Raw genomic sequence first — 27,718 nt, forward strand, 5'->3', positions numbered from 1 at the left:
TCCAGTTCTAAAAGGCCGCAGCCCCCTGTTCACGCACAAAGAACGGCCCTCACAAAACAAGCGCTCTCTTAAAGACCACTTAATTTATTTTTTCTTAAAAAAATGTATATGTACATATATCTTTTTAGAGCGACCCCCACAAAAAAGACAAGGTAAACGCAAAACGATGTGGCTGGTCCATCATGGGGAAGAAAAGGAAGGAAGGAGGCAGAGGAGTTCGCTGGCGCAAGGTGAAGTAAAGTAGTGTTAGGTGTGCAAAAAAAAAGATGCTCACTTGTGAGCAACGAGAAATTATTGTGCAAAATGTGCCAGGGGTGGGGTGGGGGTAGGGTGACGGAAGGAGCAGTCCATGGAAGGAGCAAAAGGGAATAAAAAAATCCAGTTAAAAGTCAAGAGTCTTCTGGCCTTCCAGTCCGCAAAGATTCACACACACCCCAAATCCCGCTCAGTAGCTTCTCCCCTCCGGGGAAACGGTGCCTCAGTTGACCAAGCTGGCATCGTCATCTTCGTCCTGGGGCTCGAGTTGTCGCGGCCTTGTTCCTGCCAGCCCTGTGATGGAAACATCATCTGCAGGGAAAAGGGATAGGTTTTTTTCCCCCCATGCACAAATTAAAGTTATTTATTGAACAGATGCAAACGTTTGAGAAAGGTTCACAGGAAGGAGAGTACCTAAGTCAGGTCCCTCCCCCAAACATACCTATTGCATCAAAGAGTTTTCCCTCCCAAATTGCTAGAGTGTCCGGGAAAAGCACAGAGTTTTCCCAGAAGCTCTTAGAAGGGCCAGCATGCGAAAACAGCCCCCTGCCGGAAGCTGCGGAGGGCTAGGGAACCCTGCTGTAACACCACGACGCCATTGACTTACAGGACACTGTAGGCCTTGCCCAAAACTCTATGGTAAAACCCACAGAGTTCTGGTGAATCCTATAACACCCTGCAAAACAGTGACATATTTCTGTCAGGCGCCACTTCTCCGTTTATAGCTGGAACCAAATTCCTGCCATTCGTAAGTGTGAAAAGAAGAAGAAGATGATATTGGATTTATATCCCGCCCTCCACTCCGAAGAGTCTCAGAGCGGCTCACAATCTCCTTTACCTTCTTCCCCCACAACAGACTCCCTGTGAGGCGGATGGGGGCTGAGAGGGCTCTTACAGCAGCTGCCCTTTCAAGGACAGAGTCGCAGAGCGGCCTACAATCTCCTTTCCCTTCCTCCCCCACAACAGACACCCTGTGAGGAGGGTGGGGCTGAGAGAGCTCTCCCAGAAGCTGCCCTTTCAAGGACAGAGTCTCAGAGCGACTCATAATCTCCTTTCCCTTCCTCCCCCACAACAGACACCCTGTGAGGCAGGTAGGGCTGAGAGGCCTCTTACAGCAGCTGCCCTTTCAAGGACAGAGTCTCAGAGCAGCCTACAATCTCCTTTACCTTCCTTCCCCACAAAAGACACCCTGTGAGGCGGATGGGGCTGAGAGAGCTCTCCCAGAAGCCTCCCTTTCAAGGACAGAGTCTCAGAGCGGCCTACAATCTCTTTTATTTTCCTCCCCCACAACAGATACCCTGTGAGTTGGGTGGGGCTGAGAGAGCTCTCCCAAAAGCTGCCCTTTCAAGGACAGAGTCTCAGAGCGGCCTACAATCTCCTTTCCCTTCCCCCCCCCCACAAAAGACACCCTGTGAGGTGGGTGGGGCTAAGAGGGCTCTTACAGCAGCTGCCCTTTCAAGGACAGAGTCGCAGAGCGGCCTACAATCTCCTTTCCCTTCCTCCCCCACAACAGATACCCTGTGAGGAGGGTGGGGCTGAGAGAGCTCTCCCAGCAGCTGCCCTTTCAAGGACAACCTCTGCCAGAGCTCTGGCTGACCCAAGGCCATTCCAGCAGGTGCAAGTGGAGGAGTGGGGAATCAAACCGGTTCTCCCAGATAATAAATAAATAAATAAATAAATAAATGTCCGCACACTTCACCACTACACCAAACTAGCAGAGCACGGGGGGGCGGAGGCGACCTGTTCTCTCGCCCCAGCCGCAGTCTATCCCTCAGCCTCTCCGCCCTACTTACGGAATCGGATGCGTATGGGCCAAATCATAAGGCAGGCAAGGAACAGGCTGGCGACCACAGCGATGCCCCCCGTGACGGCTACCATCACCCAGTGGTAGAAGGCCATGCAGCCCGGACAGCAAAGTAGAGTCCTGCGGGGCGAAAGAGACACAAGGAATGAGGGAAAGAGGAGAGCAGGATCCTGTCCGCTTCTCCAGCCCAAGATTCGTGCACTCATCCTTTCCAAGTGTCAAAAGGACTGAAGGAAGCAAGGAATTTATACATTTGTACCTGCCCTGTTCCTCAATGCAGCGGCCCTGTGGCGCAGAGTGGTAAAGCAGCAGTACTGCAGTACTGTGATCTGAACTCTCTGGTCACAACCCGAGTTCTATCCCAGCGGAAGCTGGTTCAGGTAGCCGGCTCAAGGTTGACCCAGCCTTCCATCCTTTTGAAGTCGGTAAAACGAGTCCCCAGCTTACTGGGGGGAAAAAGTAGAGGACTGGGAAAGGCAATGGCCAACCACCCCGTAAAAAGTCTGCCGTGAAAACGTTGTGAAAGCAACATCACCCCAGAGTCGGAAACGGCTGGTGCTTGCACAGGGGACCTTTCCTTTCCACATCTGTTAAGAGCCCCGTGGCACAGTGTTAAAGCTGCAGCACTGCAGTCCAAACTCTCTGCTCATGACCTGAGTTCGATCCCAGCAGAAGCTGGTTCAGGTAGCCGGCCCAAGGTTGACTCAGCCTTCCATCCTTCTGAGGTTGGTAAAACGAGTCCCCAGCTTGCTGGGGGGAAAGCGTAGAGGACTGGGGAAGGCAATGGCAAACCACCCCGTAAAAAGTCTGTCGTGAAAACGTTGTGAAAGCAACGTCACCCAAGAGTCGGAAACGGCTGGTGCTTGCACAGGGGACCTTTCCTTTCCTGTTCTTCAATGGGGACACAAAGTGTTTTGTAACAGGGCCGGTGCTTGGGTTTTTGGTGCCCTAGGAAAGCTGCCCACTAGCGCCCCCCAGAAATTTAAAAAGCAGACAACTGTGGGAGAAATGAAGAAGCTTGAAGCTATTTACATGTTTAATATACAGTGACAAGACCTTGTGCATGCGAGAAAGAGGCTCTACAACTGACCTAGGGCTCCCATCCCATGGCTGTGTTAAAGTAGCGTCGGGAGGAGGAGTGGCAGCAGACGACGTCAACAGGAGCCAATTTTAAGACACTGTCATTGGCTCTTCTTCAGCTTTTACGATTGGTTCCTTTATCCCTGCTGGGCTCCGAGAAGTGCACTGCGCAGGCGACACCCGCTTTTGCGTTTCCTGGGTCTGTTACACAACGCAAAACTGGGCAGGCAGCGTCTGCGCTCCATGGGGGGGTGCTGCTTCCCATTGGTGAATGCAGGCTCCAAGGAGCACACACGCTGTGCGTGGGGAGAGGAGGCGTTTGGTGGTGCCCCCTAGGGCAGAATCGATCTGTGGGTATCTGGGGCTCTGTGGGGGGTGGTGCTGTTTTTTGAGACAGATGCACCAAATTTTCAGCATAGCATCCATTGCCTCTCCTCTAAACACCCTCCAAGTTCCCAAAAGATCGGACCGGGGGTCCAATTCTATGAGCCCCCAAAGAAGGTGCTCCTTTGTTCAGTCGCACAGTCGAGTCCGACTCTTTGCGACCCCTGGACCAAGTCACGCCAGGCCCTCCCGTCTTCCACCATCCTCCGAAGTCTGCTCAGATTCGTGTTTGTTACATCAGCCATCTTCTCTTCTGCCGTCCCCTTCTTCTTTTGCCTTCTGCCTTTCCCAGCATCAGGGTCTTCTCCAGGGAGTGCTCCCTTCTCATTGGGTGGCCACAGGATTGGAGCTTCAGCTTCAGCTTCTGACCTTCCCGGGAGCAGTCTGGGTTGATTTCCGTTAGGACTGACTGACTGGATCTTCTTGCAGTCCGAGGGACTCTCAAGAGTCTTCTCCAGCACCACAGCTCAAAAGCAAGGTGCCCCTAGCCTTCATTATTTCCAGTGGAGAGAAGGCATTGAAATGGTGTGTGGTCCCTTTAAATGTGATGGCCAGGAGTCCAGTCGTGCTTTTCACACCCTTGCTCTTGGCTCCACCCCCAAAGTCTCCTGGCTCCACCCCCCCAAAGTCCCCAGATATTTCATGAGTTGGACTTGGCAACCCTAATGTTCAGATTCAGCAGAGGCCTGAACAAAAGTTGCTGGAGGAAGACTTTGGCTTTTGTGTTCCTGCTTGTGGGCCTTGTGGGGTTATCTGGTTGGCCTACCAAAGATGGTGAGGGGTCTGGAGACCAAGGAGCTGGGCCTGTTTAGCCTGGAGAGGAGGCGGCTGAGAGGCGATAGGATCGCCATCTTCAAGGTCCTGCTGTCATCTAGAGCAGGGGAGGCTAAGGGTAGCTCTCCAGATGTTTTTTTGCCTACAACTCCCATCAGCCCCAGCCATTGGCCATGCTGGCTGGGGCTGATGGGAGTTGTAGGCAAAAAACATCTGGAGAGCTACCGTTGGCCACCCCTGCTCTAGAGGATAATGATAATAATAATAGTATTTTTATTTATATCCCGCCCTCCCCGCCGAAGCAGGCTCAGGGCGGCTCACAACACGTAAATACAATGTACAGTAAAACCATATGTGAGAGTTACAATTACACTTATAAAATCATCCTTAAAACAATAAAACAACTTGTATTAAAATTAACATTATGGTGCTATGGCTAAGGTCTTCTAAAGAATTCAGTGACTAGAATATAAAACATATCCAGCGAGACTTTCTTGGCTCGGTGTTAAGTGAAGGCCATTTTAAAGAGGTAGGTCTTGCAGGCCCTGCGGAATTGGTCTAAACATCGCAGGGCCCGCACCTCCTCCGGGAGTTGGTTCCACAGTAAGGGAGCTGCTATGGAGAAGGCCCGATCCCGGGTGGTCTTCAATCTGGCCTCCCCTGGCCCAGGGATATCAGCTGCTTCTTTCCAGCTGACCTCAGCGCTCTCTGGGGTTCATATGGGGAGAGACGGTCCCTCAAGTAGGCAGGTCCTCGGCCATATAGGATGGTGTGGAATTGTTTTCTGTGGCCCCAGAAGGAAGGACCAGAACCAAGGGGTTGAAATTAAATCAAAAGAGCTTCTGGTTCAACATTAGAAAGAACTTCCTGACCGTTAGAGGGGTTCCTCAGTTGAACAGGCTTCCTCCTCGGGAGGTGGTGGGCTCTCCTTCCTTGGAGGTTTTTAAACAGAGGCTAGATGGCCCTCTGACAGCAATGAGGATCCTGTGAATTTAGGGGGAGGTGTTTTTGAGTTTCCTGCATTGCGCAGGGGGTTGGACTAGATGACCCTAGAGGTCCCTTCCACCTCTATGATTCTATCCTGTGGGGAATAAGGTGTTGAACCAAAAGGAGGGGGCGAAGACAAAAGCCTTTCTCCCCCCCCCCACCTCCAGCATCCATATTCAGAGGTAGACTGCTTGCTGCTGAACGCAGAGGTTCCAATCTGTTGCAACTAACAGCCGCCCCATTCAGTTGTAACATCACGAGACCCGCATCGCTAGACGGCAGTCACCAAAGTCGAAGAAAGCCCCGCGGAGACTTGGAAAATCCCAAAGGCAACCAAGGTATACAGCTGAGTAAAAATTTTGCAGGAAAAGAGGTGATGGAGCTCATTAGCACAACTCATTTGCATACGCCACATACCCCTGACATCACCGGGAGGTGTGCTAAATTATATCAGCTCAGCATCTACCTTCAAATGCTTCTTGAGTTAGAATTATCATCATAAAACCTTACCACCATCAGACGTTCAATTACTTTCTCCTATGTGGATTCCCTTGATCTGTCTGCTTTATATGTTTTGGTTATTTTCCCATTTTTTGTGGAGGGGTGGGAAATAGAAAGTTTGTCAAGAGTTCAGCAAAATTCTCATAGGGGATCTGAAAAATGGAGCCCAGATGCTAGTATTTTTTCGGGGGCGGGGGGTTAAGAAAGAAGAAGAAGATATTGCATTTATATCTCGCCTCCACTCTGAAGAGTCTCAGAGCGGCTCACAAACACCTTTAACTTCCTCCCCCCCACAACAGACACCCTGTGAGGCGGGTGGGGCTGGAGAGGGCTCTCACAGCAGCTGCCGTTCCAAGGACAACTCTGCCAGAGCTATGGCTGACCCACGGCCATTTCAGCAGGTGCAAGTGGAGGAGCGGGGAATCAAACCCTGTTCTCTCAGATAAGAGTCCACACACTCAAACCACTACACCAAACTGGTTCAATAAAAGAGCACAATAAAATTTAGAGTTTCTGGAGCTTTGTTCCTGGGCTTACAGGTGAGCAGATTTTTTAAAAGACAGGTCCCGCCCCGCCCCCCCCCCCCCTTCCTCCGACATACATCTCTGATTAGGCTACCGGGTAGGCAAGTCAAAGTGATCTGTGAGCTGTTTAGGTTCTTGGGCAGTTCTAGAACGCTGGAGACAAGAACTCTCCTCTGATGAGTCATATATCTTCAGATGTATTAAACTGAGACTGTGGGAATCGGAGGAAACGAAATTACAGCCAACAGACCCTTATATTTGCTCTCCAGCTTCCTTAGGTCTCTATGCTTTCTGTGGCAAAATGCCCAATTATCTATCAGACGTAACCATTCCAAGTCATCGCAGGGCATTTATGTTGGCTAGACTAAACGCGTTTCCCTCCAAAGTTTTACAAGGGAGATATCAGCGAGTCCCTTTAGCCGACAGACTTTGCTCCTGTGGAGCGAATATTCCTGACTCAATCCAGCATATATTGCTTGATGGTTCTTTTTACCGTAACCTCCGTAAAGATTTATTTGGCAAGCTTTCTTTTTCCCCAGATCTGTCTATTCTGCCACCCTGTTATTATTTATTGAGTGATACTGAGGGGGTGGTTAGTGAGGCTGTGGCAAAATTTCTGGCTGACATCCTTAAATTTAATTCTGACCATGTTTGAATGCATCTGTAAGCTCGGTTTCATTTTGATTTTATCTCCAATGTTTACATTTTTAAATTCTGTGTATTTTTTATTTGAATCTATTATGCCATGAACGGTTTGGTATGGTATGGTATGGTATGGTATGGTATGGTATGGTATGGTATGGTATGGTATGGTATGGTATGGTATGGTATGGTATGGTATGGTATGGACAAGAACTCTCCTGTGAGAGAGGCCAGAACTTACGGACAAGGGTGCAGGTTCTGAATAAGCATGACCGCCAGCCCATTGGCAACTTTGTCCGTGAAACTCATGGCTCCATAAACGAATGCGCCGCTGTGCTGTCAAGAGAGAGACAAAGATGTCATTTGGCTTCTGAGCGGCGCCAGCAGCGAACCAAAACTTCGGGGCCACATCTGTCAAGTTCCCAAGTTCTCTTGCCAGCTGTTTCCAATCAACATAGCCCAGCTGTGAGAGATCATTCCGGACGCATCCCCCAACCCTGCCTACCCATTCCTCCCCCACAATCGTCTGGCTCCTTAAAATGTCACCAGACGCTGACCATTCTTGATATTTGCAGTCACAAGAGCTAGAAACTTGATTTTTTAAAAGTTTTGTTTTTTTAAAAAACCCAGGAGTTTCAGATGGCTAACCACTGCATCCGGAGAGCAATTCTGTGGGTGGTATGAAGAAGAAGAAGACCACAGATTTCTACCCCACCCTTCTCTCTGAATCAGAGTCACAGAGAGGCCTACAATCTCCTTTATCTTCCTCCCCCACAACAGACACCCTGTGAGAAGGGTGGGGTGGAGAGAGAGCTCTCCCAGAAGCTTACCTTTAAAGGACAGAGTCCCAGAGCAATCTACAATCTCCTCTTTCCTTCCTCCCCCACAACAGACACCCTGTGAGGTGGGTGGGGCTGAGAGAGCTCTCCCAGCAGCTGCCCTTTCAAGGACAACTCCTGCCAGAGCTCTGGCTGACCCAAGGCCATTCCAGCAGGTGCAAGTGGAGGAGTGGGGAATCAAACCCGGTTCTCCCAGATAAGAGTCTGCACACTTAACCACTACACCAAACTGGCTTTCTATGATACTGGGATGCCAGCCTCCAGGTCAGACCTGGGGATCCCCTGGAATTACCGCTCATCTCCAGACTACAGAGATCAGTTCCCCTGGAGAAAACCGATGCTTCGGAGAGTGGACTCTAGGGCATTGTACCCCCACTGAGGTCCTCCGCAGACTCCAGCCCTAAATTCCAGTAGCTTCCCATTTAGGACCTGGCAACCGTACCCACCCATCCGCTGCTGGAAGCCAGGGGAGATGTGATAACTCAGGGGTGGCCAGACTGTGGCTCTTTCACACGTATTGTGTGGCTCTCAAAGCCCACCCCCCCACCCCATCAGCTGGCTTGGAGCAGGCATTTGCCTCTTTAAATCACTTCTCCGAGCCAAGCCAGGAGGCAGCTTGGAGAACGCATTTAAAGTTAAAGTTGCTTTCTTTCCATCTCTCCCTTTCTCCATCTCTCCTCCCCCCGCAAAGGGTGAATTAACACATGGGATTCACTGCCATAGGAGGTGGTGGCGGCTACAAGCATAGCCAGCTTTAAGAGGGGATTGGATAAAAATATGGAGCAGAGGTCCATCAGTGGCTATTAGCCACCGTATATATATATGTGTGTGTATACATATACACATATATTGGCCACTGTGTGACACAGAGTGTTGGACTGGATGGGCCGTTGGCCTGATCCAACATGGCTTCTCTTATGTCCTTATGTGACACAGAGTGTTGGACGGGATGGGCCATTGGCCTGATCCAACATGGCTTCTCTTATGTTCTTATGTGACACAGAGTGTTGGACTGGATGGGCCACTGGCCTGATCCAACATGGCTTCTCTTCTGTTCTTATGTGACACAGAGTGTTGGACTGGATGGGCCACTGGCCTGATCCAACATGGCTTCTCTTACGTTCTTATCTATTTGCCTTCCCTTCCTTCCGCGTCGGTGTCTTGCGGCTCTGAAACGTCTGACATTTATTCTACGTGGCTCTTACCTTAAGCAAGTTTGGCCACCCCTGTGATAACCCTAACGTGACACCACTCTTCCCCACCCATTAGGGTTGCCAATCCCCAGTTGGGGGCAGGGCATCCCCCAGTTTGGAGGCCCTCCCCCCCGCTTCAGGGTCATCAGAAAGCGGCGGGGGAGGGGAAATGTCTGCTGGGCACTTCATTATTCCCTATAGAGACCAATTCCAATAGGGTATCATGGAGAATTGATTGGTGGGGCTCTGGGGTTACTGTTTTTCGAGGTAGAGGCACCAAATTTGCAGCATAGCATCTGACGCATCTCCTCAAAGCACCCTCCAAGTTTCAAAAGGATTGGACCAGGGGGGCCAATTCTATGAGCCCCCATCCTTCGTAATTTCCAGTGGAGGGAAGGCATTTAAAAGGAGTGCAATCCCTTTAAACGTGATGGCCAGAACTCCCTTTGGAGTTCAGTTATGCTTGTCACAACCTTGCTCCCGGCTCCACCCCCAAAGGCTCCTGGCTCCACCTCCAAAGTCCCCAGATATTTCCTGAACTCGACTTGTGAACCCTCCCTCTCGCGCACAGCACCTACCGTGTTGGTGCCGATGAGGTCAGCCGTCATGGAAAGGGACGTCACTAAGATGGTAGCTGAGCCTGCCCCGAGTAGGACCGCTGCCCCGTAAACCTCCACGCCCATATTTCCCATGAGGGCCACCCAGGAAGCAAACGCCAGGACGATCAGCAAGCCCAGGAAGTAGGTGAGCTGGCCAAGGAAGAGCGGAAAGCACGTTAGAAAACCAGGGGGAACTCCTTTGCATATTAGGCCACACCCCCTGATGTCAGCATGGTTCCGCACAGGGCTTTTTTTATAGACGCCCAGCAGGGACTCATTTACTTATTAAGCCACACACCCTGATGTCACCATTGTTTCACACAGGGTTTTATAGATGCCCAGCAGGGACTCATTTGCATATTAGGCCACACCCCTAATGGCACCATTGTTCCATGCGGGGCTTTTTACAGACACCCAGCAGGGACTCATTCGCATATTACACCACACCCCCTGATGTCACCATTTCACACAGGGCTTTTTATAGAGGCCCAGCATGGACTCCTTTGCATATTAGGCCACACCCTCTGATGTCACCATGGCTATTAGCCACAGAGTGTGGGGGTGTGTGTGTGTATGTATATAATTTTTTTGGGGGGCCACTGTGTGACACAGAGTGTTGGACTGGATGGACCACTGGCCTGATCCAACATGGCTTCTCTTATGTTCTTATGTGACAGAGTGTTGGACTGGATGGGCCATTGGCCTGATCCAACAGGGCTTCTCTTATGTTCTTATTGTTTCACAGAGGGCTTTTTATAGATGCCCAGCATGGGCTCATTTGCATATTGGGCCATACCCCCTGATGTCACCATGGTTACACACAGGGCTTTTATATAAATGCCCAGCAGGGCCTCATTTGCATATTAGGCCACACACCCCGAAAGCACCATTGTTTGACACAGGGCTTTTTAGATGCCCAGCAGGGGCTCATTTGCATATTAGGCCACGCCTCCTGATGTCACCATGGTTCCACACAGGGCTTTTTTAAATAAATGCCAGCAGGGACTCATTTACATATTAGGCCACACACCCTGATGTCACCATGGTTACACACAGGGCTTTTTTATAAATGCCCAGCAGGGACTCATTTGCGTATTAGGCCACACACCCCGATAGCACCATCATTTGACACAGGGCTTTTTAGACGCCCAGCAGGGGCTCATTTGCATACGAGGCCACACCTCCTGATGTCACCATGGTTCCACACAGGGCTTCTTTTATAGACACCCGGCAGGGACTCATTTGTCTATTATGCCGATCCTGCCGGACCTGTGTTCCCGCTCAAAAAAGGCCCTGCCTAAACCTTAAGATGCAAGTTGGATTAATCAGTAGGTTAAATGTTATTTTAGAAATTGGCTTGACAGACCAAGTAGATAAAATCACGCTGGCTACAATGTCAACTTGTGTTAGCGATTGCAAGAATAGAGATTGCTAAGGAGTGAAAACACAAGAAAGGGCCTTCAATACACAATGGGTATGACTCTATTTGGAACCACTTTACCTTGGGTAAAAATTCCATAGACATTCAACATTTTGAAGTTTATTGTAAACATTTTCTAGCAATCTGGGTTCCTATTGTTAAGTTCTTGCAAAGTAAGGAAGTTGTTTCTTCTAATATACATTATCAAGAGCTACTGAATTTTTAGACTTAAGGAACTCTGTAGAAAAGGATACGTCCTGGACTTTTCTCTATGTGTTGTATGTGATTAGGTATATGCACTAGGCTTCCCAATCCCCAGGTCCCAGTGGGGGATCCCCTGGTTTTACAGGCTTCCCCCCTCCCCCAGCCAGCTGGCCAGCGGGGGAAGCTCCACCCCCACAGCCATTATGCACCTCCAGGAACGATTCCCATAGGGAATGATAGGGAATTGATCCGCGGGTGTCAGGGGCTCTGGGAAGGCTGTTTTTTGAGGTAGAGGTGCCAAATCTTCCGTATAGCATCTAGTGCCTCTCCCCAAAATACCTCCCAAGTTTCAAAAGGATTGGACCAGGGGGTCCAATTCTATGAGCCCCAAAAGAAGGTGCCCCTATCCTTCATTATTTTCTATGGAAGGAAGGCATTCTAAAAGGCGTGCTGTCCCTTTAAATGTGATGGCCAGAACTCCCTTGGAGTTCAATTATGCTTGTCACACCCTTGCTCCTGGCTCCGCCCCCAAAGTATCCTGGCTCCACCCCCAAAGTCCCCAGATATTTCTTGAATTGGACTTGGCAACCCTAATATGCACATTGATTTCTGGTCTAGTTTTGTATTGTTTTGTTGTATAGGACGTATATGTATGCTTTGGAGGGTGGTCTCGGGGACACTATTCCCCACGGAGGTGAACATATGAAGCTGCCTTTTACTAAATCAGACCCCTCCTGGGTCCATCAAAGTCAATCTTGTCTACTTAGACTGGCAGTGGCTCTCCAGGGTCTCCAGCTGATGCTCTACCACTGAGCCACTGTCCCTCCCCACATATGAAGCTGCCTTCTACTGAATCAGACCCCCTGGGTCCATCAAAGTCAATCTTGTCTACTCAGACTGGCAGCGGCTCTCCAGGGTCTCCAGCTGAGGTTTTTCACACCTACTTGCCTGGACCCTTTTGAGTTGGAGATGCCAGGGATTGAACCTGGGATCTTCTGCTCACCAAGCAGATGCTCTACCACTGAGCCACTGTCCCTCCCCATATATATGAACATATGAAGCTGCCTTCTACTGAATCAAACCCCCCCCCCGCCCCCGGGTCCTTCAAAGTCAGTCTTGTTTCCTCAGACTGGCAGCAGCTCTCCGGGGTCCCAAGCGGAGGTTTTTCATGCCTACTTGCCTGGACATTTTTTAGTTGGAGATGCCGGGGATTGAACCTGAGACCTTCTGCTTACCGAGCAGATGCTCTACCACTGAGCCACCGTCCCTCCCCTACAAACCCTCCCACCTCCACAAACCCTGCCCTCCCCTAGGACCCACCCCCAAATCACCAGGAATTTCCCAGCTTAGCGCCGGCAGCCCTGCTGAGACCGGGCATCAAAACGTCTGACACAGGCTGTGCCAACAGAGCATTCTGGAACCAACCAGACACACGGCATCAACATTTCCGATGCAAGGCACCTCCCCACCACCCCCGATTCCAAACTCCATCTTAGCCACTCACATTTCTGCCGATCCGCTTGTTCACAGTTTTCATCAGTAAAGAAGAGAGAAAGCCGCTGATGTACATCACCAAGGGAATGGTTGCAATGAATTTCTGGGAGGAGAGAACAGATTGGATTTACCTCACTTTTTCTAGGGGCGGGGGAAGAGACGAGCAGGGTTCCCTCTACGCTGAGTTAGTGTGAGCCAGCTCACCGTTTTTTAGCCTCCCGCTCACATATTTTTGTCTCAGCTCAGGAAGGATGACCCCAGAGCACACTAATTTGCGCAGGAGCTCACAGCTTGAATGCCAGCAGCTCACAAAGTAGAATTCTTGTTCACAGGACTCCACAACTTCGAGGGAACATTAGAGCTGAGAGTGGCAGCAAGGAACGTTTTTGTTTTAAAAAAATGAAAATTCGGCACCCAGGGTGAAAAAAGAAGAAACAGTTTTCAATTCCTGTTGTTTTACATGTTCTCCAATGTGTTGCATAATTCACTTTCCCTTTTCATCACACTATCTCCAAGCTTGGATTACAAATAATTGAACTGCAAAATTAGTGGATTGTAAATACCCCATTAATTGGGATTATAGAAAAATACAATATTAATCTGGAATAGATAAGACTGAATAGCAAGAGCCTGAAAATGAAATTGACATGGGGTAGAATTGTAGCAGGAGCTCCTTTGCATATTAGGCCACACACCCCTGATGTAGCCAACCCTCCAAGAGTTTACAAGGCTCTTTTTTGCAAGCTCTTGGAGGATTGGCTACATCAGGGGTGTGTGGCCTAATATGCAAAGGAGCTCCTGCTAGAATCCCATCCTTGAAACTGACCAAACTGAGATGAAGCCATGATCCAGGCGTTTCCCTTGTAACTGCATTATTTACTGTGAATAAAGCCAAATAAGAGGATTGAAGAATTAATCTGAATCAAAACCTGCATTATCATCTTACGGAGTTTTTAAACTTCTAAGAAGAGAAGCTATATCTGCTGAACAAGTTTAATTGAGTTAATAACTATTCCTGTGCTGACATCTGGTGTTCTCGTCTTCTAATGACATTACATTATTTTGTTCCTTGCCTTTTCCTTGTTTATAAATTTAAAGTATGCTAGAGATTTAATTGTTTAAACATTCAAAACAATATCAAACAACAGTAAATACTAATATCTACCACAAATAGCAATATTTATCAATCTGAAGTATTTTTGCTATAGATACAGAAAATTAAGTCAATATATTTCCATGTAAAATATTAATCTGTATTAATCTGTATGCTAGGCTTATATGGCCACATTGTGCTGTTACTAAAAAAATGATAATATATTTGGGAACATATGTTACAGGACAAAATGATAATCTATACAAGGATAACTACCAAAAACTCTGGGCAAATATTACCAAAAATTTACAGAGATGGGAAAGACTGTGGTTAGGTAGAATCTCATAAGAGAGAAGTCATGTTGGATCAGGCCAATGGCCCATCCAGTCCAACACTCTGTGTCACCCAGTAGAAGAAGAAGAAGAAGATATTGGATTTATATCCCGCCCTCCACTCAGAAGAGTCTCAGAGCGGCTCACAATCTCCTTTACCTTCCTCCCCCACAACAGACACCCTGTGAGGTGGGTGGGACTGGAGAGGGCTCTCACAGCAGCTGCCCTTTCAAGGACAACCTCTGCCAGAGCTATGGCTGACCCAAGGCCATTCCAGCAGGTGCAAGTGGAGGAGTGGGGAATCAAACCCGGTTCTCCCAGATAAGAGTCCGCACACTTAACCACGACACCAAACTGGCTCTCCACACCAAACTGGCTCTCCATCAGGAGGTCCACCAGCAGGGCCAGAACTCCAGAAGCCCTCCCACTGTTGCCCCCCAAGCACTAAAAATACAGAGCATCCCAGTTCCAGACATAAGAACATAAGGGAAGCCATCCAGTCCAACGTTCTGTGTCACACAATGGCCAAAAAACCAAGTGCCATCAGGAAGTCCCTCCCATTTTGCCCCCCCCCCCAGCACCAACAATACAGAGCATCACTTCCCCAGACAGAGGGTTCCAACAATACACTGTTGTTGCAATAATCTTCGCAATTAACACGAACATGTAACCAAAGTTGACTTTCTAGTTTCAAATGTTACCAATTCCAACAGAAGAAAAGATTCTAAAAAATGGCAGAAAATTATAAATAATTTGTCTGGAAACAGAAGAAACCAAGAATAAGATTTAAAGTTTTAAAGGATAAAAAGAAAAAGAGGAGGGTTAGCTGTACCAGATATCAAAGCAATACTGTCAAGCAGCGGCACGAGACTAAATTTCAGACTGGATTACAAATCCCAACGGGAGTAGTATTGAACTGGAAACAATTCATACTAAAGGCAGGAATCTACAACTACTCATAGATTAAGAAATCATTACGGAATTATTCAAAGACAAAATGGTCATCCTAATTTGAGGGATGGACCGTTAAGAATATGCTTTCAAATGTTGAAAAAAAAACCAACCACCAGAATAAATCCGTCATTCTCACCTCTGACTTCCCCAGTGGATCTATATTGTGATACCAGCCCAAGAAAGAAAATTCACCATATGAATTATGAGAACATAATGGCTTGACGAGGAAACATAAAATCTTAGCAAGAACTTCAACATGAAGGAAACAAAGCAGGGGCCCAGTAGCACCTTTAAGACCCATTCAGGGTCCTTTGGATCGGAAAAGAACGTTGGCAACCAAGTGGATGTTGACAGATGAAAGTGTGACACAACTTTTGGAAGGAAGGAAGGGTCTGGTCTTAGGACCACCTTGTCCTTATGAAAAACTGTGTAAGGAGCATCAGAACGGAACGCACACAGGTCACTGGCACGCTTGCCGGAGGTAAGGGCAACTAAAAGGGCGGTCTTCCAGGACAGCAGATTAAGATGGCCAGGGGTTCAAACGGGGGCTTCATAAGATGTGAAAGCACTAGCGACAAACACCAAGCTGGTACAAACGGTCTGATAGGAGGATGAAGGTGCAGCATGCCCCTTAAAAAAGATTTGGACAAAAGCAGTGCGTCCATCAACAGGAAGGTCTTAAGTATTCAGAAGGGAAGCTTTCGTGTGCTAGAAGCACGCTTCGTCAGACAACAGGATGGAATGGGAAGCAACCCTAAATATAGAGAAAGTGGGCCGCGAGTGAGTACGCAGAGTCATGGAAACGTTTTTTAGCAGATGAAAAGAGTCACAAGTTGGGGGTCTGGTATTTGTTGGTTCATGTTAACGGGGCTGCAACAACAACGAAGGGTAATTAAGTTGGACGAGCAGATTGATGTCCATGTACTGAATTCAAAATTCAAAATGAAGAAAAATTCAAATGAAGTACTTCATTCAAAACGAAGGAAAAACCATCTCATGGTTGCTATATTATCAGATGGTCTCTAAATTCAGAGAACCAGCGTGTTTTTTTTTTGAGCAGGAATGCACAGGAATACAGTTCTTGTTGGCTTGGTGTTAGGGGGAGAGCCAGTCTGTTGTAGTGATTAAGTGTGCAGACTCATATCTGGGAGAACCCAGTTTAATTCTCCACTTCTACACTTGCAGCTGCTGGAATAGCCTTGGGTCAGCCACAGCTCTCACAGACGTCGTCCTTGAAAGGGGAGTTTTTGTCACAGCTCTTTCAGTCCCACCCACCTCACAGGGTGTCTGTTGTGGGGGAGGAAGGGAAAGGAGATTGTAGGCTGCTCTGGGACTCTGTCCTTGAAAGGGCAGCTTCTGGGAGAGCTCTCTCAGCCCCACCCAGCTCACAGGGGATCTGTTGTGGGGAAGAAAGGGAAAGGAGATTGTAGGCCGCTCTAAGACTCTGTCCTTGAAAGGGCAGCTTCTGGGAGAGCTCTCTCAGCCCCACCCACCTCACAGGGGGGGGGTCTGTTCTGGGGGAGGAAGGGAAACGAGATTGTAGGCCGCTCTTGAGACTCTGTCCTTGAAAGGGCAGCTTCTGGGAGAGCTCTCTCAGCCCCATCCAGCTCACAGGGGATCTTTTGTGGGGAAGAAAGGGAAAGGAGATTGTAGGCCGCTCTGAGACTCTGTCCTTGAAAGGGCAGCTTCTGGGAGAGCTCTCTCAGCCCCACCCACCTCACGGGGTGTCTGTTGTGGGGGAGGAAGGGAAAGGAGATTGTAGGCCGCTCTGAGACTCTGTCCTTGAAAGGGCAGCTTCTGGGAGAGCTCTCTCAGCCCCACCCACCTCACAGGGGGGTCTGTTGTGGGGGAGAAGGAAGAGGAGATTGTAGGCCGCTTTGAGACTCTGTCCTTGAAAGGGCAGCTTCTGGGAGAGCTCTCTCAGCCCCACCCACCTCACAGGGGGGGTCTGTTCTGGGGGAGGAAGGGAAAGGAGATTGTAGGCCGCTCTTGAGACTCTGTCCTTGAAAGGGCAGCTTCTGGGAGAGCTCTCTCAGCCCCATCCAGCTCTCAGGGGATCTTTTGTGGGGAAGAAAGGGAAAGGAGATTGTAGGCCGCTCTGAGACTCTGTCCTTGAAAGGGCAGCTTCTGGGAGAGCTCTCTCAGCCCCACCCACCTCACAGGGGGGTCTGTTGTGGGGGAGAAGGAAGAGGAGATTGTAGGCCGCTTTGAGACTCTGTCCTTGAAAGGGCAGCTGCTGTGAGAGCTCTCTCAGCCCCACCCACCTCATGGGGTGTCTGTTGTGGGGGAGGAAGACAAAGGAGATTGTAGGCCGCTCTGAGATCCAGAGCATAGGGTGGGATATAAATCCAATGTCTTCTTCTAACATGCAAATGAGTTTTTGCTGGGCTTTTTTGTTGAAAAAGCAAAATGATGATGATGTGTGTGTGGGGGGGGGGGTAATATGCACAATAAGTTCCTGCTGGTTTTTATCTATCAAAAAAGCCCAGCAGAGAACAAATAGCCGAAGGAGGAGGTTAATGAAAAGGAAGATAGCTTTTGAACAGTTAATCCCTGGAGATTCAATGCATCTATTAGGAAAAATTTACAAAACATAACTGCAATTTGGTACAGAAACAGAACAAGCTCACCTGGGAAAAGGGGCTTTTGAGAGCAGACTCACCTTTGGGAGCATCAACGAGTTGGTGAGGTACATGGCGATGTAGGTCTGAGAGAGGTTGACTATGAGTCGTGTGGCCATGTAGAGCAACGCCACCTGTTGGCGGGAGGAGAGAAGCAAGGGTAATACATGGAAGGGTTCGCGGACTATCTTTCCGAACGTGATCGAAGTTTACAAGATTATGCCTGGGAAAGAGACGGTAGAGAAAGAAGTCCTTTTCTCCCTTTCTCACAATACCAGAACTCGTGGGCACTCGATAAAATTGCTGAGCAGCCGGGTTAGAACGGATAAAAGGAAGTCCTTCTTCACCCAAAGGGCGATTGACATGTGGAATTCACTGCCACAGGAGGTGGTGGCGGCTACAAGCATAGCCAGCTTCAAGAGGGGATTGGATCAACATCTGGAGCAGAGGTCCATCAGTGTCTATTAGCCACAGAGTATTGTTGGAACTCTCTGTCTGAGGCAAGTGATGCTCTGTATCCTTGGTGTAGGTGGGTGGGCACAGTGGGAGGGCTTCTAGTGTCCTGGCCCCACTGATGGACCTTCTGGTGGCACCTGGGGTTTTTGGCCCCTGTGTGACACAAAGTGTTGGACTGGAGGGGCCACTGGCCTGATCCAACACAGCTTCTGTTATGTTCTTCTGTCTCGGGCAGTGATGCTCTGTATTCTTGGTGCTTGGAGGGGAGGCAACAGTGGGAGGGCTTCTAGTGTCCTGGTCCCACTGATGGACCTTCTGATGGCACCTGAGTTTTTGGCCACTGTGTGACACAGAGTGTTGGTCTGGAGGGGCCACTGGCCTGATCCAACACAGCTTCTGTTATGTTCTTCTGTCTCGGGCAGTGATGCTCTGTATTCTTGGTGCTTGGAGGGGGGGCAACAGTGGGAGGGCTTCTAGTGTCCTGGTCCCACTGATGGACCTTCTGATGGCACCTGAGTTTTTGGCCACTGTGTGACACAGAGCGTTGGACTGGAGGGGCCACTGGCCTGATCCAACATGGCTTCTGTTATGTTCTTCTGTCTCGGGCAGTGATGCTCTGTATTCTTGGTGCTTGGAGGGGGGCAACAGTGGGAGGGCTTCTAGTGTCCTGGTCCCACTGATGGACCTTCTGATGGCACCTGAGTTTTTGGCCACTGTGTGACACAGAGCGTTGGACTGGAGGGGCCACTGGCCTGATCCAACATGGCTTCTTTTATGTACACTAGCCAGGCAGTGCTGGGACAGGGAAATTTGGAGAACTGGGGCTTCAAAGAATAGCCCCTCCAACAGCCAAGAAAAGGGGAAAGCAGGCAATCTGACATGGTACGTTCCCTTTACATTTTCTAAAAATCCTTTCCAGAATTCTCAAAACCAGGGCTTTTTTCTGTAGCAGAAAATTATTTGCCTATTAGGCCACACACACACACACACACACACACACCGATGTAGCCAATCCACCTAGAGCTTACAGTAGGCCCTGTAAGAAGAGCCCTGTCAGCTCTTGGAGGATTGGCTACATAAGAGGGGTGTGGCCTAATAGGCAAAGGAATTCCTGCTACAAAAAAGCCCTGCTCAAAACTATACGTTAAAATAAATTTGAGGCATAGTCCTGAGCACCTCCGTGTAAAGGCTTAAGTTGTTTATATGTGCATCTCTTGATAGAGATATTTAGCAAAACGGGAAGTTTAACAAGCAAAATTCTGTTGAGAGCCCACCTTATACACATTTGAAGAATTCATATTCATACCACTCTTCTTGAGCGTTCAATATTTCTTTACATCTCCCTTGGAAGCCCGGAATTATGTCGGAACTTGGTGGTTTGGTTTATGCAATTCTGACCGTTGTATTTATAGGCAACAGTGTGCGTGCTACAACATTTCGACTTTTGGGCCATAGGCATTATTAGTGTTTTGAGTATTTTTTTCATTTATTTGTGTAATTAAATACATGGTTTGCAGGCCTCGGATTCAGCAGGGATTCACCGGAGGACAGCTCCTGAACCTTTCTGAGGGTCCCCCCTCTTCCTTCCCACCTACCTTGTCTGTTGAATAGAAGGTGCAGCTGCATAACAATCCCTGGATGAGGAGAGCGGGCAGCCAGCCAGCCAGCCACCAGGGGCTTTGCCACACCCCCAGAAGCCCTCATTAATCCCTGGAGAAGCCCACACCACCCTTCTCCACTTCTTCTGTGATTTTGGCAGCAGGTGGCTTGCTGGCCTTTTGACTTGGGAGAGGGGGTGGCCCCACTGGTGGATCTCCTGATGGCACCTGGTGGATCTCTAGCCAGCTTAAGCAGGCCTCGCTTGCCCAGGGCTCTCCTTTCTTGAATCAAGTTGCTTTTGGATGGGAGGGTGCCGTGTGCTAATGAGTTACGGTAATGAGCTCCACCACCTATTTCTCTACAAAACGACCCCTGATAGTTTCCATTGAACGAAGGAGACAGCTGGTGTTTTCCTGATGACAGAGGCTGCGCATATTGTGCATTATATCCCTGTATGCCGGGGGTATCAAACTCATAAGGGTCAGCTCTGACATAAATGAGACTTTGTGTGTCATAAAATGCAATGCAAGGCAGTGGCTACATAAACTTTAGAAAGGACACAGACAAACACAATTAAATATATGTACTTTTTAAAAAAAAAACGTAAAGCATACTTAAACTCTTGCAATAATTTGTTTGTTTAACGTTTTCTGATCACTGACCTTTTGCTTTGAATTACTGCATCAAAATCTAGAGACAATGTCTGTGATGTAGCAATCTTGAGTATGCTGTTCAGGCGTTGTTCAGGTGTGCGTGTGTCAGTTGCAAACCTACTTTTGATTTATCGATGCTCATTACAGAAATCTCATGCTCAATGCTTTGAACCTAAGACCCAGGGAAAACATGAAATGGCTGGGCAATGTGAGCTTTTGGACATAAGCTGCTTAATGTGCTGGTCAGCCACTGGAGAAAATAGAGGCTTTGCTCCGTAGCTCCTGCACGATTGAGCAAGCCTGGCAAAGCAAGCTCTCCCTCCCCCCCTTCCTCCCCAAGGGAGGAGGCTCAGCCAATGGAGAAAATAGAGGCTTTGATCTGTAGCTCCTGTGCGATTGAGCAAGCCTGGCAAAGCAAGCTGTGATGCAGAAGGAAGCAAGAAGGAAGGAGATGACAGTGAGTTGCTTGTGGGCTTGACAGGAGCCCTCTAGGGGCCTAATCTGGCCCCGGGTCACAAGTGACACCTCTGCGAGTAGGCTGTCCAGTGCTAATGTATAATGGGAGATGGAAGTGTGAGGGCAGGCAACAGGGAGATATACGTTTTAAGCACGTTTGTATTTTGACTAAGAAAAAATACTGTTAATTGGGTTTGTTTGTGTTCTTTATGAAGAGCCCTGTGGGACAGTGTTGTAAAGCTGCAGTACTGTAGTCCGTGCTCTCTGCTCATGACCTGAGTTCGATCCCGGCTGAAGCTGGGTTCAGGTCACCGGCTCAAGGTTGACTCAGCCTTCCATCCTTCCAAGGTCAGTAAAATGAGTCCCCAGCTTGCTGGGCGGAAAGTGTAGATGACTGGGGAAGGCAAGGGCAAACCACCCCGTAAAAAGTCTGCCGTGAAAACATTGTGATGCGACGTCACCCCCAGAGTCGGAAATGACTGGTGCTTGCACAGAGGACTACCTTGACCTTTTTACCTGGCATTACATTTTATGCCACACATGTTTGGAGCCAGTTCGGTGTAGTGGTTAAGCGTGTGGACACTTATTCAGGAGAACCGGGTTTGATTCCCCACTCCTCCACTTGCAGCTGCTGGAATGGCCTTGGGTCAGCCACAGCTCTCACAGGAGTTGTCCTTGAAAGGGCAGCTGGTGTGAGAGCTCTCTCAGCCACACCCACTTTACAGAGTGTCTGTTGTGGGGGAGGAAGGGAAAGGAGATTGTAGGCCGCTTTGAGACTCTCCTCAAAAGGGCAGCTTCTGGGAGAGTTCTCTCAGCCCCACCTGCCTCATAGGGTGTCTGTTGTGGGGGAGGAAGGGAAAGGGGATTGTAAGCCGCTTTGAGCCTCTGTCCTTGAAAGGGAAGCTTCTGGGAGAGCTCTCTCAGCCCCACCCACCTCACAGGGTGTCTGTTGTGGGGGGGGAAGGGGAAGGAGGTTGTAGGCCGCTCTGAGCCTCTGTCCTTGAAAGGGCAGCTTCTGGGAGAGCTCTCTCAGCCCCACCCACCTCACAGGGTGTCTGTTGTGGGGGAGGAAGGGGAAGGAGGTTGTAGGCCGCTCTGAGCCTCTGTCCTTGAAAGGGCAGCTTCTGGGAGAGCTCTCTCAGCCCTACCCACCTCACAGGGTGTCTGTTTGGGGGGGGAGGAAGGGAAAGGAGTTTGTAGGCCGCTCTTAGATTCAGAGTATAGAGCAGGATATGGATCTAATCCTGACAAAGTGACATTTATATCAGATTCTGCCCTCATAATAAATGAATGCATGGTCTCAAAACACAGGAATCGAGGAATCAACAGGAAGGTCAATAGCTTCGTTTCGCTTCAAGAGCCTCCCGAAAACTCTGGAACGTTGTCTTTTGCTTGCTTTGGGACTGGGGTTGAGGAAGGGGTTGCGGCCTCACCTGGTAGAAGGCAGGTTCTAGAAGCCAGTGGTTCCAGAGAAGGTAGGGCCGAATGTGCTTCTTCTGGCTATCCGACAACAGCGGGGTGCGCTCTTGAGGTTCGGGAGCCCAACCAGGCGGCCGGGTCTTCTCCGGGGTGCCGAGATGAAAGAGCAGCGAGGAAATGGCTCCCACAGCCACAACGATCAGAGACAAGTTCTGAGAAGGGGAAGAAGATGGGGGGGGAAAGCCCCGTTGGAAGGTAGGAAAAAAAATAAAGAGGCCACAACAGCAGTCAGTTTGGTGTAGTGGTTAAGTGTGCGGACTCTTATCTGGGAGAACCGGGTTTGATTCCCCACTCCTCCACTTGCACCTGCTGGAATGGCCTTGGGTCAGCCATAGCTCTGGCAGAGGTTGTCCTTGAAAGGGCAGCTGCTGTGAGAGCCCTCTCCAGCCCCACCCACCTCACAAGGTGTCTGTTGTGGGGGAGGAAGGTCAAGGAGATTGTGAGCCGCTCTGAGACTCTTCGGAGTGGAGGGCGGGATACAAATCCAATATCTTCATCTACCTCACAGGGTGTCTGTTATGGGGGAGGAAGGGAAAGGAGATTGTGAGCCGCTCTGAGACTCTTTGGAGTGGAGGGCAGGATATAAATCCAATATCTTCATCTACCTCACAGGGTTTCTGTTGTGGGGGAGGAAGGGAAAGGAGATTGTGAGCCACTCTGAGACTCTTTGGAGTGGAGGGCGGGATATAAATCCAATATCTTCTTAACAGCAGTCTCTGGATAGCCACCTCCTTTAAAGCAGGAGTCCCCAACTTCCAGTCCATGGACCGGTACCGGTTCATGACCTGTTAGCAACTGGGCCGTGAGTCGTATAATTATTTCATTACATATTACAATGCCGTCATAAGAAGACGACGATGACATTGGATTTATATCCTGTCCTCCGCTCCAAATTTCAGAGTCTCAGAGCGGCTCACCATCAGGGGTCGGCGCATGGAATTCTGTCGCCCAAGCCAAAACCCCAACGCGCAGCCACTCCCTACCCACAGGGGAAAACCTGCGTACACGGCCTTATGACGTCACTCAGAGGTAAGAAACCCAAAAGGTTAATAGGCAATTAAAGGGCCGAACATTAAAAACAAAGCGTAAAAAAAAAAAAATCATAAATCAACATGCACTAGGGTTGCCAAGTCCAATTCAAGAAATATCTGGGGACTTTGGGGGTGGAGCCAGGAGACTTTGGGGGTGGAGCCAGGAGACATTAGGGGTGGAGCCAAGATCAAGGCTGCGGCAAGCATAATTGAACTCCAGTAACAAACTAAGAGGAATGGATCCTCCATGACAATGTACAGACCAGCTTATGCAGGACCCTAAAACAATCAATTAGCAATAGTATTTAACCATGCTTGACATTGGGAGGTATGCCAAGTATGCCAAAGCGGTCGCCATCACCTTCCCCCGCCTGAATACGGCCAGCTGTTCCTTGGGAGGGAGGGAGCCCCCTTCACTGCGCGAGGAGTCGCCAGGCCCACAGGCTCGAAGGCGCGGCAAAGCAGCCCCGCGCAAGGCGCCTCTTCCAAGCCCCTGCCGCCTCCCAGCCCAGCCGCCGCCTGCTGCTCCTCCTCCCCACCCCCCCAGGGCCCGGCGGAGCATCCCAGCAGTAGGCCTGGGCGGGCGCCCCAGCGGCAGCAGGCCACGCAAGGCCCTCCTCCTCCTCCGGGCCGCCGGGCACCTTTGCACGCCCGGTCGGGAAAGCAGCAGCGGCTGCATCGTCCCGTCGCCCCCGCGGCCCTGCTCAGCCTCTCCCTGCCTGCCTGCAAGCGGTGAGTAGCGGGGCGGCGCAGACAGAGCGTGTGACAAGGTGGAGGGTGTGACAAGGAGGGTGTGACACACAGAGCGTGTGACGAGGGTGGAGGCAGGTCAGGAGCGTGGCGAGCCGCGAGTCCAGGTCCTAGAAGGACCCAGATTCGCAGCTCGCCAAGCTCCTGGCCTGCCTCCAGCCTCCCCTTCTCTGATTTTACCTCAGAGGCGGAGCGGAGCGGGCGACACCGCTGCGCTGCCGCCTCTTCTCCGTATCTGCTCCTCCGAGATGGGCTCAAGCTGAGCCCATCTCGGAGGAGCAGCTACGGAGAAGAGGCGGCAGCGCAGCGGCGTCGCCTGCTCCGAGAAGGGGGGGCTCGCCACGCTCCTTGGCACCGTTTCCCCCCCTCCCCCCGCTTCCGTTTTTTTGGGGAGCAGGGGAAGAGGCTGGAAATCCTGGGGTCCCCCGCCAGGGCGGGAGGGTTGGGAAGCCTTACATACATGCATTTATTATAGAAAGCTAAAACCGTTTAAGGGCCCATCGTAAGCCTCTATCCTATGTAAAATCATAAAACCACAACGGGAACCCGCTCAACTTGACCTGACGGGTTTCGACCTAGACTGGCCTTCTTCAGAGGTCAGAAAGGTGAGTACACCTATTGGCTCATAATACAGAACAGAATAAAACAATGGGACAATGCTGGACCACGCGGAAATTTAATGAAGTGACAAAGGCAAAGAGATATTCTTGAGGCCTCTTGTTTTATAGACATAACTCTTAGCACACAGGCTCCGACTTTACTTGATCAATTCTGGACCAAGTGGCATACAAAATACACTGAATGCTATAGGTATGTCGTTGATTAAGACATAAGGCTATAGAACAAGAGGCCTCAAGAATACCCCTAAGCCTTTTGTCACGTCATGTCTGTTGATTTATGATTTTTTTACACTTTAAATGTTCAGCCCTTTAATAGCATATTAAAATCTCAAAATCTGCTAGTAATCCCCAGGGCCGAAGGAGGCCCGACTGAAATTGACCAGAGACAGGGCCTTTTCAATCACAGCCCCCTGCTGGTGGAACCAGTTACCGGATTAAGTGAGGGCCTTGTGGAACCTCGGGCAGTTCCGCAAGGCCCTGCGAGACTGTCCTCTTCCGGCTGGCATACAACTGCCGGTGCATTTAAGAACTGCGGAGGAAGGCCGTCGCCATCCAAATAGCACCAAATTAATAGACTGTTTCCGTTTTTCTGTTTTCATTGTTTTCATTACTGTAAATGATTACTGAATCTGTATTTTTAATATTTACTTATTTTATTGTTCTGGGATTTTATGTTGTAAGCCGCCCTGAGCCCACCTCAGTGGGGAGGACGGGATAGAAATCAAATAAATAAATATTAACCTTTTAGGTTTCTTACTCCAGTTTTTGGGTTAAGTTTCTTTCCCTTCTTTGTTTTGGCAGAGGTTGTCCTTGAAAGGGCAGCTGCTGTGAGACCCCTCTCAGCCCCACCCACCTCACAGGGTGTCTGTTGTGGGGGAGGAAGGGAAAGGAGATTGTAGGCCACTCTGAGACTCTGTCCTTGTAAGGGCAGCTTCTGGGAGAGCTCTCTCAGCCCCAGCCACCTCACAGGGTGTCTGTTGTGGGGGAGGATGGGAAAGGAGATTGTGGGCCGCTCTGAGACTCTGTCCTTGTAAGGGCAGCTTCTGGGAGAGCTCTCTCAGCCCCACTTGCCTCACAGGGTGTCTGTTGTGGGGGAGGAAGGGAAAGGAGATTGTGAGCCGCTCTGGGACTCTTAGAGGACAGGATATAAATCCAATATCTTCATTTACCTCATAGGGCGTCTGTTGTGGGGGAGGAAGGGAAAGGAGATTGTAAGCCAGAAACAACGAACGGCACTTTCAGGCTACGGCGTTTGACACCCCTGCTTTAGACAGAGGGGAGAGAGCAGCGAACCAAAAAACCCCTCTCCAAGAATATACCAAACCATTTAACTAGCTATAAGATTGGCATCACTCAGCAAGGGATGTTGCGAAGCCGAGAAACTAGAGTATGAGCTGTCTGCAAATCCATATACCTCCACCCCCTGGCCCCTGAATCCCCACACATACCCTTCACTCACCCGAAAGACAGGGATGTCTTGCCGACCGAGGTTTGGAGCCCCCCTGCGGCCCACCTCGAAGTGCAAGAGGAGCCACGCCAGCCCATACACGGTGATGTTTGCCACGACAGTAAAGGCATATCTAAGAGGAGCAAAAAATCAGCCAGATGTTACCAGGGCTGGAGTTCCCCTGCTTTGCAAAAAGAGCATGACAGGCATAAAGACCCTCTGTATGTGCTTCAATTTGCAGGAATGTGACAGGAAGCATTGAATCAGTTTCATTCATTTCTTTGTGGACTTTTCCTAAATATAAAAGGAAAAATAAAATATCTGGAAGTCCTGGAAGGGCTCATTAAGAGCGTATCTGGCCTCAAAGAAGCCTGAATTCATAAGAACATAAGAGAAGCCATGTTGGATCAGGCCAGTGGCCCATCCAGTTCAACAGTCTGTGTCACACAGTGGCCAAAAAACCCAGGTGCCATCAGGAGGTCCATCAGTGGGACCAAGACACCAGAAGCCCTTCCACTGTTGCCCGCCCCCAAGCACCAAAAATACAGAGCAGCACTGCCCCAGACAGAAGAACATAAGAGAAGCTATGTTGTATCAGGCCAGTGGCCCATCCAGTCCAACACTCTGTGTCACACATTGGTAAAAAAAAAACCAGGCACAATCAGGAGGTCCACCAGTCGGGCCAGGACACTAGAAGCCCTCCCACTGTTGCCCCCGCTCAAGCACCAAGAATACAGAGCATCACTGCCCCAGACATAAGACCATAAGAGAAGCCATGTTGGATCAAGCCAATGGCCCCTCCAGTCCAACACTCTGTGTCACACAGTGGCCAAAATAACCAGGTGCCATCAGGAGATCCACCAGTAGGGCCAGGACAGTAGAAGCTCTCCCACTGTTGCCCCTAAAAGCTCTCCCACTGCTGCTCTCCCTCAAGCACGAAGAATACAGAGCATCACTGCCCCAGATAGAGAGTTCCAGCAAGAGAGTTCTCAAAGCCCCCACCATCCTGTCGGCCAACTGGAGAAGGCATTTATCTCTTTAAATCACTTTTCCAAGCCAAGCCAGCTGGCAGCTTGGAGAATGCATTTAAAGTTAAAGTTGCTTTCTTTCCACCTTTCCCTCCCTCCTCCTTCCCCCATCTATTTGCTTTCTTTCCTCCCGCTCTCCCTCCTTGTTTTGCGGTTCTCAAACGTCTCATATTCCTGTCTTGAGGCTCTCAAACATCTGATGTGTATTCTATGTGGCTCTTACATTAAGCAAGTTTGGCCACCCCTTCGCTCTAGTTACATGTTTTAAAAGAGCGGTGATAATTTTGGACATTGCTATGGTTTGGAACAATTCTACCTTCTGCCAGAAGAGGGCAGCCTTTTCTTTCTCTTGCTACCACTGAAGTTAGAGCCTCTCTGCAATTTGTTTCCCCTTAACCGGGAAATTGTGCAACGCTTCCACGGCAATTGATTTTTTTTGACATTTAAAACAATATTTTTAGACTCACATTTTGTAGACAAGAGCAGGGATCAAACTTGT

General features: G+C 49.6%; 1 protein-coding gene across 2 annotated transcripts in view; it reads right to left on the reverse strand.

Moving 5' to 3' along the window:
* Window positions 1-63: 63 nt before the first annotated feature.
* MFSD12 (major facilitator superfamily domain containing 12) overlaps window positions 64-27,718 on the reverse strand; it is a 60,816-nt gene continuing 33,161 nt past the window's right edge. Inside the window, exons 3-10 of one of the 2 annotated variants that reach the window (XM_060232774.1) lie at window positions 26,204-26,324; window positions 22,298-22,495; window positions 17,742-17,834; window positions 12,711-12,803; window positions 9,562-9,732; window positions 7,193-7,287; window positions 2,049-2,179; window positions 64-567 (exon numbers count right to left, since the gene is read on the reverse strand). In XM_060232774.1, coding sequence (XP_060088757.1) covers window positions 479-567; window positions 2,049-2,179; window positions 7,193-7,287; window positions 9,562-9,732; window positions 12,711-12,803; window positions 17,742-17,834; window positions 22,298-22,495; window positions 26,204-26,324 — 991 coding nt within the window. In that variant the 3' untranslated portion in view covers window positions 64-478. The remainder of the gene's footprint in view (window positions 568-2,048; window positions 2,180-7,192; window positions 7,288-9,561; window positions 9,733-12,710; window positions 12,804-17,741; window positions 17,835-22,297; window positions 22,496-26,203; window positions 26,325-27,718) is intronic. The other variant, XM_060232775.1, reaches the window with a different exon arrangement.

The sequence above is a fragment of the Heteronotia binoei genome, chromosome 2 (assembly GCF_032191835.1).
Source record: "Heteronotia binoei isolate CCM8104 ecotype False Entrance Well chromosome 2, APGP_CSIRO_Hbin_v1, whole genome shotgun sequence".
Taxonomy (NCBI): Eukaryota; Metazoa; Chordata; class Lepidosauria; order Squamata; family Gekkonidae; genus Heteronotia; species Heteronotia binoei.